Below are 16,879 nucleotides of genomic sequence, written 5' to 3' on the forward strand. Positions count from 1 at the left end.
AAGCCAAGAAATGGCTATGAAGTAAGAATGACACAAATGGAAGAGGTAAGGAGAACTCACCTGTGATACCTGAAGCTATAAGGCAAGCACTAAGGTTAATCACTTTTCTTTTAAATATGTGCTTTCAAAGGGTCTGTTGAATTCTTAAGTATGATTTATTTTAAATAAAGCCTTAGAACCAAAATCTTGTTCATGAGAACACATACCCGAAATGATGTATGTCAAAGTGAAAAGAAAAAACATGACCTGCAAAAAAGGGATTTAGAGCAAATGTTTCACTTAAGGTATAGCATGAAGCACATATTCCTCTTTTTGTTTAGTACTTACTTGTGATATGTTGGCACAACATCATGGAACAAATGAAAGATATTCCTCACTGAATAGAAAAGCTGAACGGCACTGGAGAGAGAAGAGACGGATTTAAATGAAAGGAAGTTTATTTCCAAATGCAATCATTTCAGGGAAAATGGAATCTGCTTATTCCTAATGATGTGTCGAAAGTAAGAAAAATTGCAATAAAATATTTCTGAAGCAACAGTAAGCTCAGGGGAGACTCCAGTTGCAAAGAATAGTTGACTCAATACTTCTAGGAAGCACAGATAACCTAGCTGGATATAAATTGCCAGTGATAACATGTTAACTAACCTCAACTGACTAACAATTTAAACAGATGCATTAAGAGACCCAAAGCCTCCTTTCTCTCCATTATTCTGTGTCCTGTGGCATCCAGAGTATCTTTTCAGTAACAAATAGAGCTAAGCCTCAAGCAAATGTCACCTTCTCACTGATGCTAACGGTAAAGGGCAAAGCATCAATAAAGGCATTTGTTCAGCTCTTTCAGTAACAGACTGATTTTCAGCATCTATCTTTCCCCCCTCTTCCCACAATGCAAAAGGATGAACTAACATTTCTAATATGGATACTGATTCATTTTCTCTCCTTCAATTTCAAGCCATTATTAAAATTCATAAAAAGGGCAAAATTCAGCTTTATGCATATTACCGCATTACAACACAAACTTCCAAAACTCTCTTCTTTCCAAAAAGCTAGATACTGTGAATTCTAAAGAAGTCTAGGGATATTACAGTCATTATTATGTTAAATATATATAAATAAATATGCTTTGATGTGGAGACAAAACAGAAACTATCCCTTCTCTTCCTACCAAACTGGAGAACACAGGATTCATTAACAAATAATTGTCTACAAATTGGTCAAGATTAAGGAATGCCAATGTACAAAACTATCTGATACAGAAGTCCAGGAGTAGCAACAAATTGATAAAAACCAATCCTAATCAAAACTAATCCTTAATAAAAAAATATATCTTTACTATTTATATACAAAACAACAGTAACTAGAACAAATTAATTCAAACTTTTGCAAACTTAGCTTACAACTAAATCTGGTCTTAGAGGTATCATTTCTTTTCTTTAGCTAGGAAGGTAGATAAGAACTAAGAAATGCAGTGGAAAACAACTATAGTTTCATTTATTTTGCAACCTTGTGTCCCCAGAGATATAAGTGGAACTGGACTCATTATCCCAATTCAATTCAATAAACATTTCTTAAGCACCTACTATATGCCAAGTACAGCACTAAGAATATTTACAAATATTATTTCATTTGATCCTTATAATAACTTTGCAAGTTATATGCTATTAATATCTCCATTTTACAGTTGAGGATACTAAGACAAAGAGCAGTTAACTGACTTGTCCAGAGCCATACAGTTCTTAATGTATGTCAGGTCACATTTAACTCAGGTCTTCCTGATTCTGGGCCCAGTACTATATCTAACCATGCACCAACTGGTTCATAAGTAGCTACATCCTGGCCAGTGTTGGGGTCACTTCCTAAGTCATGATAAATTTATATATTTCCACTATCTTTATTCTTTCTTAGATGCTTCGGGATGAAGGGAACCAAGAAAGGAAACAAATGGGAGATTAAGAATACTGAAAGGCCTAAGTGCGGGCAAGTAAAATTTTCCCCTACAAGAGAAATCTTAAGCAATGGCAAAGAGGCAAAGAGAAGGAAGTTCATGTGATCACTGACAAGGGACCCAGGAGAACAACCATATGTAAGACAGAGAATTCTTATACAACTACAAGCACAAAACTCCAACTGACTTTTTAAAAATACATTTTTGATTTAGATAACAGTTTCAAACAAATTAAGACTTCTGCAAAAAAATTCAGAATTCTTACCATTGATCACTGCTAGTTGTTGCTTCCAATAAAGTCTGATAGGCCAGTTCCATCAGTTTTTCCACAGATTCACTGATTCGGCATGTTGGCAAAGAGAAAGAATGCTCACCCAGTTTATTTTCAGTGTCTAGATTCATCATTTCATTGTGCAGACTTTTGGAAGCTTTTTGCATTTTGAGCCCATTATCCTCATCAGGAGCTGGTAATTCTGGCAAAACTATCTTAGCTTCTGGACTGATCTAAAAATGAAACAAAATATTCAGTGTCTACAAAGTAATTCAGAAATGAACATATAATGCAGTAGGTTCCATGCAGGTTACTTCTCTGTCAAAAAAATCTATGGTTTTACAGAGCAATTTTCAGTTAGCATATAAGGGTCTTAATGACTATCAGTCATATTGTACAAGCTGTCATTAAAAACAAGCCAACACCCTTATAATATAGAATGTAAACATTCTCATTTGAAGTAAAGCTATGAACCTGACCCAGCTTTTATATAAACGATAAGTTCTTACACAAAAATAGAATCCTCAGAAATCATCTTGCTAGATAATTAAAGCTGCAGTTGGCCCAAATTTTTACTGTAAATAATAACATATTAATTGTCCAAAATATTTACATGGACTATTTCTTAACTCTATGCTAATTTCATCTAAAAATGTACTTATTTGCATTACATCATCCTCAAATAACATAGTTTGAGAAATTCTTAATACAATCAGAGCTACAATAAATGAAAGGTGATTTTTTTTTTTTAATTTAATTTTTTTTTTTTAATAGCCTTTAATTTACAGGATATATACATGGGTAACTTTACAGCATTAACAATTGCCAAACCTCTTGTTCCAATTTTTCACCTCTTACCCCCCCCACCCCCTCCCCTAGATGGCAGGATGACCAGTAGATGTTAAATATATTAAAATATAACTTAGATACACAATAAGTATACATGACCAAAACATTATTTTGCTGTACAAAAAGAATCAGACTCTGAATTATTGTACAATTAGCTTGTGAAGGAAATCAAAGATGCAGGTGTGCATAAATATAGGGACTGGGAATTCAATGTAATGGTTTTTAGTCATCTCCCAGAGTTCTTTTTCTGGGGATAGTTAGTTCAGTTCATTACTGCTCCATTAGAAATGATTTGGTTGATCTTGTTGCTGAGGATGGCCTGATCCATCAGGACTAGTCATCATCTAGTATTGTTGTTGAAGTATATAATGATCTCCTGGTCCTGCTCATTTCACTCAGCATCAGTTCGTGTAAGTCTCTCCAGGCCAATGAAAGGTGATTAAGTTGTAAAAATTCTTATTTGAAGAGAGAAACTAGATTAGAAGACAAAATGAGTCTGAGGAAAGTAGAGGGGGATTCATGAAGGGATTTGAAAATGAAAACTTCAGAAAGTGATGAGAATGGAACTGAACTCTGAACAAATTTTTTAGACAATTTGGAGATTCAAAGGTGAGAGCATTTTAGAGCAAGGTCATAACAGATTTTTATGCAACAACTTCCAACTTCAGTGAAAGTAACTTTGGGGAGCTAAAAGTATGGGCTCTGTCCCCAGAGACAAACTAGTTCAATGTGGGCAAGATTCAGAGGAACTTAGAGGAGCTTTCAAGGATGTAGGAATGAAGGGTAGAACTGAGGTACAGAAAGAAAGGACCTTATTTTTTTGTGACCAAGTAAAATAACTTTAAAAACCTGACCTACATGACTATATATCTCAAACTAGAGTAATATAATTTCATACCTGCAACCTATCTTGTTCTTTTTATAATTCATACCCTAAAGCTGTAGTAAAATAATTTAAATGAGATACTGATTATTTTATGCTATAGTGAATACAGTGGGAGAGAGGTAACAAAAGAGTGGGTAAGAAAGACTAAAGTGCCAGGAATATGTACAAGATCTTAATAATATATACAGTGGAAACAAAAACCAACAGTCTAACCAAAGAAACTCCTCTTTGTCCTAAGCTCTATTTTATTAAAATTGGCTCTAAGAAGTACATAAGTAGGGGCACTCAGTAGATATTTGATTAAAAAAATATGATGTGGAAGGAACTAAATGATCTTAAATGTAAGTTACAATCTTTAAAACTCTCTCAGGGTAATTTTTAGTACCTTACAAAAACCACATGAATTTCCTTCTGAACAATCATAAACCTGAGCTAATGGAGCTTGTTTATTTCAAAATGCTGCAATCGTGGGACTTCATAACTGTGTAGACCTATGTATATCTGTTATATGTGTATACTGAAATAAATTTCTAAATATCCTACCAACCTGAACAAAAACTTAAGAATTGTCAATTGATTTCTTCCCCCAATTAGCTGCTTCCCAAATATACCATAAAAAATTCTAACACTGGCACCTTTACAGTATTGTGAATCTCTGAAGTCATTAGATTTCTAGCTGCCACAATCACATCTTGGCACTTCTTGTTAGCAAAATGAGAATTGATATTACGGGCATATTTCAACAAATCAGTAGTATCTCCTTTTAAAAATCTCATGTCCTTAAGAGCATTTTCAAATTCTTCAGTGGACTGTATCACCTAAGAGGAAGAAAGACAAACAGAGAAAGGCTGAAAAATGAAAAAGTAAAGCAAAGCAAATTTTCATTCAAAACGAAACAACAAAAAGGAATGACCAGCACATGGAGAGAAGGTATGACTGACTCATCAGCCTGGTCATTTTAGAGCTTTTTATCAAAAGTAAACTATTTGTAAATATAATGATATTGATTGAAATTTCTAAGTTGAAAAGATATTTAAAATGGAAAGGTGTATTTTGAAATTTTACAAAATGATGAAAACAAATTAAGAGCTATCTCAGAACTAGAAAACATTTAAAAGTATCACTATTTAAAAGGCTCTGATTAGTAACTCTTTAACTAGGAAAACATATGTCCAAAAGAGATAGGAAAAACCCAAGGGGGAAAATAATAATGAATTTTACTTTGTTCATAACTAATAATTTAATTTATTTAAAGATCCTCTTTATTTACAATAAATTATAAGAAAATTTATCTATAGCAACCAACAGTTTACTAAAACCCCTTTGTCATCTCTGTTCTTACCTCCTCATATTGTTCTAACTTGCTGCTGTTTGTTGGAATGGAATAAACCAAACAATCTTTAATGAGACACTCAGACAAATCTTCCCAGATCATGTCACCCACAATCTCTGCCAATACAATCTTAGATAATTTTTCATCTTCCAAATCATCACCAAGAGGCAAGTCTAAATTCAAAAGAAAAAGGTAAATCTTTACAAGCAAACTTCAAGGCGAGAAATTATATCATATTCCTGGTGTTGTTTTTTAATCCTATTTCCCCTTTCCTTTAGTCTTCTAGAATTTTCTAAGTTAAGAAGGTGGGTGAATGTAGAGGGAAAGAAACAGTTCAGATAATTCTACCACCATTTAGACTGACTGAGATGGACAATGTATTTTCCACAATTACTATTATTATATTTTTGTTGCCCTAAGAAATCTGTTCTTCAAACAGCCTAACTAAAAATAAGGCATTAGCCAACTACATAATAATCACTGTAATTTGGTTCCACAAGTGTATATAAGTGCTGCTATTTAAGTCGACACTTAGGTATTTGATGACATTTGCACATTGCTAAGGTGATAAATTTTATTTACCAAACTGTCCTTCAATTTCCACATCCATTCCAGCATCTCTGCCCCATCTTAGTATTATCTATTTAATTAAATATTATCAATGAGCACTGCTTTTTTGTTAATTTGTCAAAAGCACAATATCAAGTTTATTGAATAGAATCTATTCACTTAAACTATAACCCTATCCCAATAACTGTTTTCCAACATTCTTGTATTCTTACATGCATTACAGTGTTAATCATTTGGGGCCAAATAGTTAATGTATAACAGATATTTGCAGCATTATTGGACTTTGTAGTAATAAGTGCATCTTCAAATTTCATGAGTTCCAAGTTACAAAGTAATGTCTAAAAGAATTATCAATAAAGTTTTCTTTAACTATTTTGTTTGTCTTTTTTTTCATGTCAACTCCATTCCCATTTTTGTATTCATCTTGCCAAAAGACTCCTACTTGTCTCTACTCAAAATTTAAAAAAAAAAAAAAAGCGAACCTAGATCTAGCTATTGTTTCACTTGATGCCATATATTACCTATAAAGATAAATCAAGTTCTCATTATGTATGTTGTAATAATCAACAAGAATTTTGAAAGCAATAGTCTATGTGCCAGACATTGTGCTAGATATAAATACAAAAATGAGACAATTACTGCCTCCCAGAGATTTACATTCTTTCAGAGGAGATAATATGTACATATGAAGAATTATATACAGAATATATTCAAAACAAATTGAATGTAGTTTGGTGAGAGAGGGCATTATCAACTGGATAGATCAGGAAAGGCATTGTGTAAAAAAAAGTGCAGTATAAAACCACAGCCTTGAAGGAAACAAGGGATTCTAAGAAATGGAGATGAAAAGAAAATAGATTATGGGCATAGGAGTACTCACAGCAAAAGTACAGAAAAGTGATGTGAGGTATCATGTACGAAACACAAAGGTCAGCTTGACTGAACATTATTAGCACATGGAAAAAGTCTAACATTCTACTGCAGCCCCTTTGGCATCTCTGTTCTTAGTGTCATACTATTCTTTCTTGCTACTGTTTTATTGCAATAAAATAAGGCTAAACAATTTCTAATGAGACCCTCATACATATCTTCCCACATCATATCATCTATATTGATAATTAAGTTGAAAAAGTAGATTGAGGCCAAATTGTGATGGGCTTTAAAAAAACCAAGGAAAGTTTATATTTTATCCTACTGGCAACAGAGACACACTAAAGTTTACTGAGTATGGGGATGATAAATGTTTTGGCAATTGCATGAAAGAAGGCTTGAACAGGGAAGAGATTTGAGGCAGGGGAGACTAAAGAGGAAACTATTGCAATAGTCCAACTCACAAGATTTAAACACTCAATTTTAAATTGCTACAACAAACATATAAGTCTCAGACCCCACCAAAAAAATCCTTATTGGCCAATAATTAAACAATATATTGATTGAAATGATGTAGTTGGGTGCCACATGACCTGTTTGCCTTTTCTGATCACAAGTACCTTTTCTACTGGGTTATATATAACATCCCAAGTTCAAATACTACAATATCCCAATTTACTATTTTACAATAGTAAAAAAAGTTTTTTGTTTTTTTTTTTAATGACTAATTCACAAACTTTGTGACCTGACTGACTATAGAAGTAATCCTTTGGGAGTCTTGAAAATCCCCAGTGAAAATTAAAGGTATACGTTATATTATTTATTCAATTTATTCCAATATTGAATTATGAGAGAGAGAAAGAAGAGGAAAACATCATGATGTGAACAATTAGATTCCAATCTGGTAATATCTTTGGCAATCCTCACTATTCTTTGAGATTTTCACCTTTATTGACTAAAGAATATCAGATCCACACCCACAGGAGGAAAAAATAACCTAAATCTTCTAAAATTTCTCCTCTTCCACAGCAATTTTTCATTTTAGAGCAAAACATTATTTTATGTGAAATTGTACAAGAAAGAAATGTGGAACAGTGGAAAGTGTGGTACAGTAGAAGGGTTGGTACAGCAAGAAGGGGTGAGCATACACAGGATATTAACTTTCTTGATTTTCTTCTCAAATTTGGGAGAAAGATGTATAAAGAAAACTACTTTCTTTTTATGGCACGTCCAATACTTGGGTCATTAGCACTTTGATGTTACATGTTTTTAGGTTCATATAATTTCATAAAAGTAAGAAACAAAAAACTACAACTATAAATACATTCTTTACCTTAATCTTGTTATAACTACTTATTTTAGGTTCCTTTCATGCCAAAACTGAGGGGTTTTATAAATTAAACAAATTCATCTGCTATAATCCCCCATTATTACAGGAATATATTCACTGGAGTTTCCTAGGCTATCTACTGATTTTTACTTAATAGTAATAACTAGCATTTATATAGTACTTAAGGTGTGTCGCAGAGGATTGTCATAAAAATTGCTTAACAAATGCTACCTAGCCCAGTGTCCTATATAGATAGCAATAATAGCAAGGATAATTTCAATTTCTATCAAATCTCTAAAATGTTTTTGTAGTAAGCATTTAATAAGTGTTTGCTGAGTAAATTAATCCATTCAGAGACCTACTTATACATCACTATTAATGCTTCTAGTAATTTTCAACAGCTTATGGAACTATGTTTTAAATATTGAAAATTCACAGAGCTTCAAATTATCAGTGTGAAGCAATGAAGAAAAGGAGATCTCAGAGACGGATTTGCAATTTCTCAGTCTTGATTTTTTTTTTTTGCCTTTTGCTCTACAGGCTCCTTGTAGATACTGCTTCCCCCCGCTTTTTTTTTTTTTTTTTTGCTCAGGATTACATACCTAGTAAGTATTAAGTGACTGAAGCCAGACAGGAACTCAGGTTCTCCTGATTCCAGGGCCTGTGCTCTATCTGCTCTACCATCAAGCTGCCCCTGTAGATAATGTTTTCATAAGAACTCACAGTTTATTACTTCCAAGAAGGCAAATTCACCAGTCTATGTTTTACTCTTCTCAATCTATAAGTGTTTGATAGCATAGAGAAGAGTTTAAATAAACAAAAAAAAGACAAAAGCAAAGTAAGAAAGAAGCTAAGTTAGGAGTACCAAAGCAAAACCTCCCAAAGGTGATTTTAACACATCAAGTGGCAGGAGGTGTTTCAAATGTGCTACTGAATCATACCACGTAAAATATGAGTTACAATAACAGTGTTAAACCAATGTTGCTGACGTGAATCAAAAGTTTACAGATGACTGGCTTTCCATGTTCTAGTCCTTAATGATAGTGCTTTCCCTCACTTAAACATTCCATTTATTTGTCCCATTTCCATTATGACACGTCATTTCTTATTTTCTCTGTAGTTAAAACAGAAGTTTCTGACTATGATAAATAATAACTAAGAGCCTAAGATCCATGTATAATAGCAAATATAATAGTATATTCTATGGAACATTACCTCAACCAATGTGGTTTAGAAATTACATCATGAATGTATTATTATCAAACCCTCACTTGAAAACTAACTAAACTAATCTCCTCCATAAGTTAATATTCAAACAAAGAAGCTGGCTCAATAAAGAGGTGAAAAATTCAAGACAATTCTATTTAGATGAATTATAGATTATGAACAAGAATAAAGAGCTATCATAGAATCTATGTGATCCCAACTTTCTTCCCCATTTTATTTATTATCTGACCTACCCACTTCCCCTCCCCACTGTACGATAAAATAAAAATATAACAAATGCATATAATGTGACAAATTCTCACATTGGCACTGACCATTTATAACATTTTTCTTACAAAACACTGACCTCCTTTGTAATCAAAGGATAGGCATTTAATGTCTATTGAGTGATAATATATTTCACCTAATTTCACCAATAAATTCCATTAAGTAGATTATGATTATATTGTACACTTAAGACACTGCTAGAGACTTACAATTTTAGATATTGATAATTCTGTGATGCAGGAAGAGAAAGAAAGGTTCCTTTACTCCAGGGGCACAATTCCCATCCTCCTCTCCATTACCCCTTCATCCTTCTACTTCCCCACATACATTCACATTCCCTATGTACATTCAGACTTTGGTATGTGTCCAACTTTGGAGACTAGGAATCTTTTAAAAATAACAAAAATTATAGCTAGCACTTATATAATGCAAGGTATTATATAATACTGAGGAGGCAAATGCTGTTATTACCCTCATTTTACAGATGAGGAAACTGAAGCAAATAGGTTTAATAACTTGCCTAATATAACAAAGCTAATAAGTGTCTGAAGCCAAGGCTTCTTAATTTCAGGCCTGGAGCCCAATCCACTGAGACACCTAATTGATCCAACACATCCTGTTCCAAAGTAAAGAGATGTTTCCAGACTACATACCCAGCAGGTGTTTCTGAAGAACTTCCAGCACCAGTCTGATCTTTGTAAATACCTCAGGTGGAGATGAATGTTCCAACTCAGTTGCTACAGATTCAAATCGAAAGACAACTGTATCAGGATGGGTATCAATCAGAGCATGGAGAGATGGATAAAACACCAGGGGTCTAATGATGTACTTCAGCAGCAACTGGCCTAAAAAACAAAGATGTTTTTAAAGTTATTAAAATTGTTAATTCGCTAAAAAGGGATTTATAAAACAGCGTTTCAACAAAGGAGAACTAAAATTCCATAAAGACAAATCCATTTGCTATTCATTAGTATTACAGTTATTATTATTCAATTATACAATTAATTATTCATTAGAATTTCCTGGGCTATCTACTGATTTTTACTTAATAGTAGTAACTAGCACTTATATAGTACTTTAAAGTATGAAAAGCATTTTTCCTCAACTATTCTTTGAGGAAGATGCCATTTTATAGATGAAGAAACTGAAACATGCAGAGTTAAAGTGAACTTCCTAAAGTCCTCTTCACAAAGACTATACTTACAAAGCATAAGTTCTGGCAGATACAAGATCAACCTGGAAATGCTCTGAGTACAGAGCTCATGAAGAAGTACATCAGCATCTAAGGTATCCTAATCAGGCTTAGAGAACTCACCTCCAGACAGATATTTGGTGATGAATCATTTTGGTCCCTATAGTTTCCTAAACAGTGCACAAAAACATGGAGGGCTGGCAGTCAGTACTTATACTGTTGAAATTATAGACTTTTGAAGTATTAAAGTACAACTAACTTTCTGATAAACAACTAAACCAATCTTCAGGAACAAAACAGACAAAAGAGCTAGGCTGCCTAAAAGGAAGATAAGATCAACTCAGGGCAATTCTACTTTATTGAACCCCAGGACTTAGGCCCATGTTCCACAAAGCAGACTCATCATAAAGAATTTCTTTCAGTTTCCACCATCTTCTTTCTTCTGTTAAGACTTTTTGAGATTTCATTCACAAGAAACAAGATCTCCAACTTACTGAAAGATTTAAGTTTGGTGTGTAGCTCGCCAACAAGAGCAAATGCCAACAGTACAGAACTGATAGGAGGGGAGGGAGCTTCATCTTCTTTCTGGGAAGGTTTGGTACACAAGTGAAGTTCCGTCTGTAGGACAGATTCCAAGCTGCTAACTTCAAAGGAAAAAACAAAACATCATGAGCCACCACACAGATGTAACTACCAAATATTTACCGTTCGCACGCATTTCCCAGAGGGGAAAACTAAGGCATATCAATGTATCTCCCTTTCCATGTAAAAATGAGATTAAGTTGCAACATGAACTTGGACCACAACCAGGCAGAAAGGAGAATGATATAATGGAAAGAGCATTAGAAAGAGGTCAAAGTCCTAGGTCTGCCAGTGATCAATTATATGACCAAGGCAAGGCTCCTTCACAGGAGCCTCAATTTCCTTCTCTTTAAAAATTGATCATAATTAAAACCAGTTCCAATCATATGAGAAAATGCTCTAAATAACTACTGATTATAGAAGTGCAAATGAAGACAACTCTGAGATACTACTACACACCTCTTAGATTGGCTAAGATGACAGGAAAAGATAATAATGAATGTTGGAGGGGATGTGGGAAACCTGGGACCCTGATACATTGTTGGTGGAGTTGTGAACTGATTCAACCATTCTGGAGAGCAATTTGGAAATATGCTCAAAAAGTTATCAAACTGCATATCCTTTAATCCAGCAGTGTCTCTATTGGGTTTATTCAAAGTGATCTTAAAGGAGGGAAAGGGATCCACATGTGCAAAAATGTTTGTGGCAGCCCTTTTTGTAGTGGCAAGAAAACTAGAAACTGAGTGGATGCCCATCAGTTGGAGAATGGGAGAACAAGTTGTATATGAATGTAATGGAATATTATTTTTCTGTAAGAAATGACCAAAAGAATGATTTCAGAGAGGCCCGGAGAGACTTACATGAAGTGATGCTGAGTGAAGTGAGCAGAACTAAGAGAACATTGTGCATGGCAACAAGAAGATTGTACGATGATCAATTCTGACAGATATGGCTCTTTTTAACAATGAGATAATTCAGGCCAATGCCAATACACTTGTGATGGAGAGAACATCTGCATCTACAAAGAGGACTGTGGGGACTGAATGTAGAACACAACAGAGTGTTTTCACTTTTTTTTGTTGTTTGCTTGCTTTTTGTTTTCTCATTTTTCCCCCTTTTTGATGTGATTTTTCTTGCACAGCATGATAGTTGTGGAGATATATGTGGAGGAACTGCACATGTTTGACATTTATTGGATTGCTTCTCTGGGGGAAGGAGTAAGGAGAAAGTGGGAGAAAAAATTTGGAGCGCAGGATTTTACAATAGTGAATATTGAGGACTGTCTTTGCATGTATTTTAAAAATAACAAGCTATTATTTTTAAAAAAAATGTAAAAAGAACTGATCATATTGGACTAAGTGATCTCTAAGAACCTTTCTAGTAGCAAAATTTTCCAGGATCCTAATTTATATATTCAGAGAACTGCTACTCATGCTCTCTAGGAAAGTATTGATCTGCCCAGAATAGGATAAGTCATGAAACAATACAGGGATAATCATACTGTTCTTGTGATATCAAAATGCCTCAAATTTTTTACATCATTTCAAAGTGATTTTTTTACATTAAGAGCTGAAAGATGAAGCTAGGAATACAACAGATGCTTATAGATGTTGTTGAATGAATGCATAAAGAAAATGGAACTTTAAGCTTCAATTTTTCTTTGATATTTCCTTTAGGTTGTCCCCTATCAAATCCTGATACCCTGTAAAACAAGACTGTATTGTTACAGTGTGTAAATGACATAGAATTCAACCTCGTTACATCTTCTGGTGAGGCAGATCTACTCAGCAGACAAGACCTAGAAACTTAAAAGTACCTTTCCTTCAAAATATCTGATATAAAATAACTGGGAAGAATTTTGGAGTGAGTAATGATATGAAAAAATAATTATATTTCCTCTAAAGATAAAGACTTAATTTAATATCAATAATTTGGTTGCAGGAAAATGTTGCAGTAGAATGAATGTCTTTTCATAATACCTCATTTATGTAAAGGAGTTTTTACATAAAGTATTATTTTAAAAACTGTGAACTGAAAACACTTTACAATCTGACTCTATACCCTACTTAATTTTAACAAATGATAAAGAATAGATGCTGTTGTTCCTCACTACCTGATTCTGGATAAACCATTTAAAATTTCTGGGATTCTGTTTTCTCAGCTGTAAAAGGTGTCAGACAAGACCAATAAGTCCCTTCCAACTCTAAATCCCATGGTTTGCTTTGACCCTGATGTCTAAACTCTTGTCAAGTCTCTTTGTCTCTAGCATTCCTTTCCTTAAATCAAAGGATAATAGACCTATAGCTGAAGGGACCTCAGGGGAAAAAAAAAAACAAAAGATAATCTAGTCCAACTCTGTCACCTTACAAGGGAAGATACTACAAACCAAGGTCCTGCATGGATATCATCATGAGTATCATCAGAGGTGACCAACCTAGTTTCCCTAGGCCTCAGTTTCCTCAATTATAAAATGTAGGGTGTGTACTAAATGACATGTAAATCTCCTTCAGTTCCAGTAAAATAATCCTTGTTTATATCATGGTCTCTAGAAGGAATATTATTCCATTTCCACTCTGCCCAAATCCTTTTCATTCTTCATTATCTCCCTAATCTCTCTGGACTTTTACTCTCTTCATTTTTTTCCCATTTGCCAACTGGATTATCTCCCAAATGATACAGTAAGCTTCTCACCATCAGTATAGAACAGCAGTCTATTTATGCCTTAGTCACTAAGCTCTTACTGACCAATTTACTGATTGAGCAGTTAGGTGGTCAAATAGATATAATGCCAGGGCTGGAGTTAAGAAGACGTGAATTCAAACCACTTATTAGCCATGTGATTCTGAATGTTATCTGAAAGTGAATCCATTTAACCCTGTTTGGCTCAGTTCCTTCATTTATAAATAAGCTGGAGAAGGAAACAACAAACTCTCCCAGGATCCTTGCAAGAAAACCCCCAAATGGGGTCATGAATAGTCAGACATAACTGAAAGAATTAACAACAAAATTGCCTCTACATTATCACTAAACCCTTTCTTATGATCTGCCTGGTTTACTTAGCTCCACAATAAGCTTCTTTTGAGAAGAGGGAGAGAAGTTATAGGATATAGAGTTACAATTTCTTTCATACAATAACAACTCACATTATAAGGTGCTTTATTGTCCAAAGCACTTCTACTTACTTTATCTTATTTAACCCTGACAATAACCCTGTCAAGTAGGAAGAGTGAGCACTCTGCAGAGGAACATACTGAGCACAGAAGGGAGGGATGACCTGCCCATGGACACACACATAGCAAATGGCAGAGCTGAGACTATAACCCAGATTATCTCATTCTCTGGGCATCCTCCTCAATATCAAGGGCTAACTGACTAAGTATTCAATAAGCACCTTGGATGAACAAGTTACCATTTCTCTGCCTTTAATATAAAAAACACAGATCAGATTTCCAAAGCAAAAGGAAAGCAAGGCTAGTCTGGAAGAAGACCATCACCTTTGGATGTAGGAAGCTTCCATGCAGCCAGCTTCTGCCACTCCTCCCCAAGATGGTAGAGTATGTTCTGCTTTTGGATTGTGAGCTCCACACTGAGGGATTTGAAAATCTGTAATTCAAAGCCTTTCCTGGATTTTAACGACTTCAAGCAGTTCTGTGCCTGGTGATAAAATGGACACTGGTTAAACAGTTTGGTTCAAAGAAATTAAAACATTCTTTCTATGCTGACAAAACAAAGCTAATTTAAAAGAACATTACTTCCATTTTCAAGAGAAATCCTTTAGTACCTTTTTCAAGTGCTGAGCAGCAGCAACATATTTCTTCTCTGATAAGGCACAATTATAGTCTTCGATGGCAGTGGAAAACTGAGAGAAAAAGACTTATGTAAGTGACTAGGTATTTAGGTCTTTTTAGCTTTCCAGAATTCAAAATACCAAAAAGGCTCCCTCAACAATAAGGCTCATTAAATGAATGAATGCCTCTACTACTCCTCCCCCTCCCCCCAAAAATTCACAGTCCAAATGTACCTCTTGAAGCTGTTTAAGCATACTCAGAACCACCGTGTCTCTTTCCAGCTGCTGCTTCAGTTGTGTAAATTCCGCAATGGATACATGAAGGTCCTGTTGTACCTAATTAGCATTTCAAAAATACACATCCTTTTTTACTGTGCCATCTATCACCAGTGTAACATAATGTTTTAAAGTAGTTTAACTCATTTGTAATGCAAACACTATTAAATTAACACTGATACTTTTGATAAGATGTAGGTATGGGGAAATGCATTTCAATAACATCACCTGAATTGTACCAGGATTACAAAATATTCTACATCTGATTAAAAATCTATTTTAACAAGTAAATATAATCTTAATGCTTTGAGTTGGCATGGAGCTGAATCTGAGCTCTTGAATACTATGCCAGCTAAGCAACAGCAATTTACCCAACCTAACAAATTGAAAATTCTTCAAGAAGTCCAGTGGATGCCTGTCTTTAACTCAGAGGATTTACTCAGTTATCTTTGGAGTAGCTAATCACCAAAAATGTGGCCCACAAATAGTTATTATTTTAGGCCACAGCAATTTATGAAGTTGTCTATTAAAGCATAAAGGACTGGTAAATTGCATTGATAAGGAAAATGATCACATCAATGAATTAATTCACAGTTGTTTTCAAAGTATTGACAAAAGTTTGCTGAATCAAGTATTGTGAAGTCAATTTTCTGATTAGTTAAGTTAACCAAAAATGTATTTATTTCAAATACTGTTTTAAAAACCTTTCTAAAATGTATTTAGTCCCATTTTGTGCTATGCAAAACACAGATTATAATTAATCTCTTAAAGGATTAAATATTCTTTAGTATCTAAAGGTCATAATTCTAATGATCAGTGATTTTTATATAACTAATGAACAATGATTGAATATTAGAGCTTCAAATGGAATTCAGAGGTCATCTAATCCAAGATCTATTTGAAGAATGAATTCCCTCTACAACAGTCCTGACAAATGACCAGCTTCCTTTTAATCTACATCATCAGGAATGAGGAAATAACTTTACTTTGAAGGCAGCCCTTTCCATTTAGGGCAACTCTTAACTGTCAGAAGTTCTACTGCATATTAAGCCAAAACTCATTTTTCAGTAATCCCCACCATAGGTCCTGGTTCTTTTCTTTGATTTCAATTTTTTAAAATTCTCCTTTATAATGGTAATCTTTTTAAATACAGGAAAGTGGCTATTATGCCTCTTCATAACTTTTCTTCCACAGCTACTTCAATGGATCCCCTCAGAACATCATTTTGGGTCTCATTCCAAGCTGACTGCCATTATCTAAACATTCCAACTTATTGGTATAATTCTAAAATGTACTGTCTTTTCTGACAAAGAGATGATAGAATCAAGACGCCAAAAGGCATACATTTTTAGATAAGATGTGGGATTGTTTTGATAGACTATGAATATTTATTTCAAGGGCTTTGTGTGTGTTTGGTTTTGGTTTTGCCAAAAGAAATAAAAGTGGAAAGGAAAGGGGAAGTAAAGAAAGGGTAGCAAATAGTAAAAAAAAAAA

At 34.1% G+C, this 16,879-nt stretch overlaps 1 protein-coding gene across 1 annotated transcript in view; it reads right to left on the reverse strand.

Annotated features, from left to right (window-relative positions):
- ZW10 (zw10 kinetochore protein) overlaps nt 1–16,879 on the reverse strand; it is a 36,096-nt gene that overhangs the window by 8,954 nt on the left and 10,263 nt on the right. The window contains exons 3-11 of the mRNA XM_012545007.3: nt 15,344–15,445; nt 15,104–15,181; nt 14,817–14,976; nt 11,235–11,384; nt 10,202–10,393; nt 5,294–5,457; nt 4,587–4,769; nt 2,211–2,449; nt 328–399 (exon numbers count right to left, since the gene is read on the reverse strand). Of these exons, the coding sequence (XP_012400461.1) occupies nt 328–399; nt 2,211–2,449; nt 4,587–4,769; nt 5,294–5,457; nt 10,202–10,393; nt 11,235–11,384; nt 14,817–14,976; nt 15,104–15,181; nt 15,344–15,445 (1,340 nt within the window). The remainder of the gene's footprint in view (nt 1–327; nt 400–2,210; nt 2,450–4,586; nt 4,770–5,293; nt 5,458–10,201; nt 10,394–11,234; nt 11,385–14,816; nt 14,977–15,103; nt 15,182–15,343; nt 15,446–16,879) is intronic.

The sequence above is a fragment of the Sarcophilus harrisii genome, chromosome 3, assembly GCF_902635505.1.
Source record: "Sarcophilus harrisii chromosome 3, mSarHar1.11, whole genome shotgun sequence".
Lineage (NCBI taxonomy): Eukaryota > Metazoa > Chordata > Mammalia > Dasyuromorphia > Dasyuridae > Sarcophilus > Sarcophilus harrisii.